General features: G+C 54.0%; 1 protein-coding gene across 2 annotated transcripts in view; it reads left to right on the forward strand.

Moving 5' to 3' along the window:
- EMP2 (epithelial membrane protein 2) overlaps window positions 1-5,604 on the forward strand; it is a 30,193-nt gene extending 24,589 nt beyond the window's left edge. For both annotated transcript variants that reach the window (XM_047839383.1, XM_047839384.1), the window contains exons 3-5: window positions 1,224-1,314; window positions 3,405-3,551; window positions 5,240-5,604. In XM_047839383.1, coding sequence (XP_047695339.1) covers window positions 1,224-1,314; window positions 3,405-3,551; window positions 5,240-5,427 — 426 coding nt within the window. In that variant the 3' untranslated portion in view covers window positions 5,428-5,604. The remainder of the gene's footprint in view (window positions 1-1,223; window positions 1,315-3,404; window positions 3,552-5,239) is intronic.
- The last annotated feature ends 474 nt before the right edge of the window (window positions 5,605-6,078 follow it).

Here is a 6,078-nt window from a genome sequence, read left to right on the forward strand (position 1 = left end):
ACCTGCACTCAGTGGCGGGACTGGGATTGGAGCCCTTCCTGACCCTGGATCCTGGCAGGGAGGTGATTGCAGTGATCAGTCTGGGTTCCAGAAGGGTCTCGAGGAGTTGCTCTGCGGGGCCAGGGCAGAGATCACAGTGATGCTGTGGCTTAAAGGGTTCGGGCCTCTGTGACATAAATGGTAGTGAGTGTTCTTTTAGAATCCCCTTTCTCTGTGCTTTGCAACTTCCCCTTTGAGATCCCGAAAGGGTCGCAAACGTCATGAGAGGGATAGACAGACATGAAGGGCAGAAGAGCCCTCAGCCACAGCACCAGCTAGTCCTTTGGGGCACCGTGGGTATTTGTAGTGCTGTGGCACTTACCAAGAAGACACGGACAGGCTTTTTTTGGCCAGTTGGTAAGTCACGGTGGTCATTATGAGTTAGGAATTACTGTTGGCATGTAGCTGGCACATGGGAGCTCGGTGAATGATGACTGGACAGATAGGAGAGGGGGGTATTCCAGTCTTTGGATGGATAGAAGACAGAAGAAGGGCCCACTGGGGGCGGGGAGCTGTAGAAGGCACAGAGAGGAAGAAAGCATTTGGGCCGAAAGCAGAATTTGGCCTGCTCGTCTCCTCCACAACAGCCTTTGCCCCTGGATTTCAGCCTTTCTGGCTGCCCCCTGACGTCGCCCCTATAGTTCGTATGGATCTGCCACTATGAGCTCTTGTTATTGCCAGATGAGCCTCATTCCCTGCTGAAAAGCAGCCCAACAGCACGGACCTCGCTTGGGAGCCTGTTGGATGTGCAGAATCCCAGCCCCACCCCAGACCTCTCGAATCAGAATCTGCAATTTTCTAATTTTTTAAAAATGTTTACTTATTTTTTCGGGAGAGAGACAGAGTGTGAGCACAGGAGGGACACAGAGAGAGGGAGACCCAGAATCTGAAGCAGGTGCCAGGCTCTGAGCTGTCAGCACAGAGCCCGACGTGGGGCTGGAACCCACGAACCGTGAGATCATGACCTGAGCCGAAGTCGGACACTCAACCCACTGAGCCACTCAGGCGCCCCCAGAATCTGCATTTTAACCTGATTCCCAGGGGCCCCACATGCACCCTGCAGACTGAGAAGCGCTGGTCCCGTCCCGAATATTTATTTCCCGCTGTGCCTCGCACCTGGGTAGAAGTCAATGCTTTCGTGATTAACCGACCGCCCTCCCCTGTGTTTCTGCTTTGTGTTCCAGGCCTGGTGGGTAGGAGAAGAGTTTTTTGCAGACGTCTGGAGAGTGTGCGTCAACAACACAAACTGTACAGAAATCGATGCCAGCTATAAGGGTGAGTGCGAAGCCGATACAGAAACACCGAGCGAGAAAGGAACGCTCAGGCGGAGGGCTCCCCTGTTCGCTGCTTTCATACCCCCTCCTGCGCTCTCGGGGTACTTGGAAGGGGCTGGCCCAGTGCTCCGTGCAGGCCGGAAACAGGAGGGGTGTGCAGAAACCAGCTAAGCCGCCTCCCCTCCGCCGCCCCGGTTCTTGGCCCATCAGAGCTTCTGTTTCTCGCGAGGTGTCAGGCCACTTTTCCCGGTTTGGGCACAGCCACCTTCTCCCCTGTCCTCACAAGGCGGAGAGCAGAGAGCCCAGAGCCCAGCAAGCTGCCGGGTGTCTTCAGGAGGGCATCCTGCTCACGAGGGCTCCGCCCTCACGGCCCGATTCCCTCCTAGAGGTCCCACATCCGAACGCCATCCCATCGGGGGTTAGGATTTCAATAGAGGAGTTTGGAGGAGGCATAGTCAGCCCACGGCAGCCCCAAATTGCACCATCCCTAGTTCACCCCGAACCATGAGATCGTGACCTGAGCTGAAGTCAGACACTCAACCAACTGAGCCACCCAGGTGCCCCCTGGATTTTTATGCTTCATGGAACTGTAATTTACGAATCAGAAACTGCATACTTCTTAAGGGCTCAGTTCAAAGAGTTTTCCCAATGCTATATATGCCCATGCAAGAGAGAGAACTTTCCCATCACCCTAGAATGTTCCCTTGGGCCCCTTTCCACTCGTTTCCCGCCAGCCCCGTCCCGAGGGCAACCACTTCTGACTTGTGTCACTAGAGTTCCCTCTGCCTGTTGGGACTTGATACAAATGGAGTTGGACAGTGTGTATTCGTGGGCAGGGGGCGGGGGGCGGGCTTCTTTCCTCACTGCAAGGAATGGGGTGAGAGCCTGGGTGCTCTTTGGATGGCACTCCTGATGTACAGCCAGGAGGGACCGTGAGCCACTGCTCTAAGCATTTCATTAGATACTTCCAAGTTGGGGCACCCAGGTGGCTCTGTCAGTTAAGCATCCGACTTCAGCTCAGGCCCTGATCTCACAGTTTATGGGTTCAAGCCCGGCCACGGGCTCTTTGCCGTCGGCATGGAGCCTGCTTGGGTTCCTCTGTCTCCTTCTCTCTCTGCCCTTCCCTGACTTGTTCTTTCTCTCGAAGGAAATAAACTTAAAAAAAAAAAAAAAAGTACTTACAAATTATGCTTTCCTCCAGTCAGTTTCAGGCAAAATTGGGGAAAAAGAAGAAGGTTTGTCGTTAGGTTTTCCCGTGCAACTTTGGCCACCATCCCCTCACCCGTGTTAGCTGCATCCTGGTGATGACGTTCAGCCGTTATGCGGGACTCCCTGCTTGCAGCGCCCCCTAAAATCCTTACATGGATGGATTCCTTCTGCTTGCCCTGCCTGAAGGCAGGGGGCGGGGGGGGGGGGGGGGGGGAAGCTGGGAACCACGTAGGTGGCTCCAGCCTGTGCCCTTGACTCCTTGTCTACACTGGCAGTGTGCAGCTTCCGCTGTGTCCTTTCGTGCGATGCCCTCCATCCAAGCCCAGCTCTTCTCTCTGCTGGGACTTCCTTCTGCCGAGCCTGGCTCTCCAAGGCTGATCCGAGAACCCTCCCTTTCTCTTCTCCTAAGTAGCGGTCATAAGGCTGATTCCCTTATAGTTAGGGGGTATTCAGTAGTCAGTTCTCAGAGCACTTTCTGAAGGTCCCTTGGGCCCGTGAGCCCCACGTCCCCAAGAATCCCTCTGGAGGCCTCTAATCCTGCTCGAACCAGAACCTGCCAGGTTGGAACCTGAGGGTTTGTACTTAAAAACAAATTCCCCAACCACGAGGCGTGCATTTCGGGGCAATACCCAGACCAAGAGGAAAAACACAACAGGTGGTTCTTGCTCCGTTTTCCAGATAAGGACGTCGGGGATCATGTGGTCCAGTCTACAGATGGACACTGAGGGGGAGGGGATGCCGGGAGGACACCTGGCCGCTCTTGTGCTCGTAGTGTGCAAATGTCCGTTTACCTCCTGTCGTCCTCTCTCGGGAGCTGTCACTGTCACCGTGGCCCCGGGGGTCTGCGGTCCTCGGTCACGCTCTCTCGCCCCCTCCCCACAGATTATTCCACGGTGCAGGCGGTCCAGGCCACCATGATCCTGTCCACCATTCTCTGCTGCATCGCCTTCCTGATCTTCGTGCTCCAGCTCTTTCGCCTCAAGCAGGGAGAGAGGTTCGTGTTAACCTCCATCATCCAGCTCATGTCATGTAAGTAGAGCGACGGGCTTCCTGGAATAAGCTCCCCTCCCTACTGCACCACGACTGCGAGCCAGGAGCGGCGGCAGGTGAGGTCTTAGAAAGGAGAAGCCGGCCGCCACGCTGCGGCGGAACCTTCTATACGTCAGAGTCTGGGATTTAGTTGGAGGGTCAGGGCAGGCGTCCCCAGGACATGAAGTCTTGAGCTGGCATCTGTAGGATAAGTAGGAGTTGGCATCTAGAACGTGCTGTCTTGATACTGAGGGGAGAGGCAAAGGTTCCCCCAGGGAAGATGCCACTAATGTCTGTGTGTGCTGGTGATTCGGTCAGGATGGCTTTTGGCTTCAAGTAAGAGAGAAAGGCAATAAACAAGGGCTTCAGCCACAAAGACCTTTACTTTTTTTATATGACAAAGAGCTTGAAGGTGGAAGAAGCCATTGTTGGCCTGGCAGCTCAGCAGCATCAAGAGCTTCCACTCGGTTCTTTGATGCTTTTCATCTTCAGAGTGTCAGTGATGACTTCCTCATGGCCCCCAAAAGGCTGCTGCAGCTCCAGACATTCATCCTAATGTCACAGTATCTAAAGCAGTAACAGGGGAAAGTACAGCAACAGAAGACGCATTCTCCTCCCTATCTGTCTCTTTGCAGGGAGTACTATTTTTCACTGAAGGCTTTTTCTGCGGCCAGAACTGGGGCACATATGGATCCATAAAGTATAGCAAGTAAACAGGAATAGGACTGCTGGGTGGGGGAGGGGAGGGGGAGATGGTTGGCAAACAGTGGTCCACGGGCCAAATCTGGCTCACTGCCTGTTTTTTTCTTTTTTAATCTTTTTTTAAATGCTCATTCATTTTTGAGAGAGAAAGAGTGTGTGAGCAGGGGGAGAGGCAGAGAGAGAGGGAGACCCAGAATCTGAAACAGACCCCAGGCTCCGAGCTGTCAGCACAGAGCCCCACGCGGGGCTCGAACTCACGGACCGCGAGATCGTGACCTGAGCCGAAGTCGGCCGCCCAACCGACTGAGCCACCCAGGCGCCCCTCGCTGCCTGTTTTTATAAATAACATTCTAGGGGCGCCTGGGTGGCTCAGTCGGTTGAGCGGCCGACTTTGGCTCAGGTCACGATCTCGCGGTCCGTGAGTTTGAGCCCCGCATGGGGCTCTGTGCTGACAGCCTGAAGCCTGCTTCGGATTCTGTGTCTCCCTCTCTCTGACCCTCCCCCGTTCATGCTCTGTCTCTCCCTGTCTCAAAAATAAATAAACGTTAAAAAAAATTTTTTTTAAATAACATTCTACTGGAACATAGCCCCGGCCACTCACTTGCACAGTGTGGCTGCGTCCACGCTCCGGCGGCCAAGCTGAGTAGTTGCGACAGAGATCGTAAGTGGCATACAAACCCTAAACTCTTCGCTGTCTGGCTGACGCCTGGCTTACACCGGTTCTGACTCACCCTCCGGGCCGTGCCGACAGCCACCCGAACAAAATCGGGTCCGGCTAGCAACAAGTGCGAAGTCAAGCGTTCACGGGGTAGGCGGCAATATTCTGTCGCAAAACATTAGCTGTGATCTTTCCAAAAGATCAAAAGTAACTACTCCCCAGTCATCGAAGCTTACGTGCATCTTCTTCTCCAGCCACGGTCCCCGCGGGGGGCTGGTACACGCCGTGTCAGTGGTCCGTGATCTGTTTATTTGCTTTCTTTGGACAGGCCTGTGCGTTATGATAGCAGCTTCCATTTATACCGACCGGCGTGAAGACATCCACAAGAACAACGCGCAACTGTATTCGCTGACCGCGGACGGCAGATATGGCTACTCCTTCATCCTGGCGTGGGTGGCCTTTGCCTTCACCTTCATCAGCGGCCTCATGTACCTGATATTGAGGAAGCGCAAATAGGACACCCAGAGCTACGTGGCGTTTACCGCAGTACAGAATCCACATTCAGATAACCGTTTTGTATATAATCAATTGTGTGTGTGCGTGTGGTTTTTCTAGCAAACATATCGTTTCCTTTAAAAGCCAAAAAAAAAAAAAAAAAAAGAGAGAGAGAGAGAAGAGTTTTTGCATTCTTGAGATCAGAGAGAGAATAGACGATGAAGGCTGGAACCCAGAACTCCTGCCCGTCCAAAAGTCGCGAGACGACAAAGCCAAAAATCCAGCCATGCTCAAATCCAAACATGTTCAGTGGGATGTTTCTAGACCGTGGCGATGTGCTGTGATGTGATGTGACGAGAGACCAAGAACGCCAGGTCTCGGGGGACGTCCTCCCCCCCAGGCTGGAGCCTCGCCGAGCACCCCCCTCCCCTCGGCCTCCCTTCCCCATTCTGTCTGTGCTGGTGTTGGAGGTGTGGTGAGGGGGGGTCTGGGTGAGGGATCGAGTCTCCTCAGATGTTTAGCCAAGTTCTATGCGAGAAACAGATGTGTATCCCCTGCTGTTCTGTCTGTATCCAGACCAGAGCCCAAGGGTCTTGTGAGGGGCTGGGTCCAGAAAGTTCCACCCACGTTTGCTGACGATGTCAGGTGCTTGCCTTAGGGAAGGTGAACTTT

This window comes from Prionailurus viverrinus, chromosome E3, assembly GCF_022837055.1.
Source record: "Prionailurus viverrinus isolate Anna chromosome E3, UM_Priviv_1.0, whole genome shotgun sequence".
In the NCBI taxonomy this organism is placed as follows: Eukaryota; Metazoa; Chordata; class Mammalia; order Carnivora; family Felidae; genus Prionailurus; species Prionailurus viverrinus.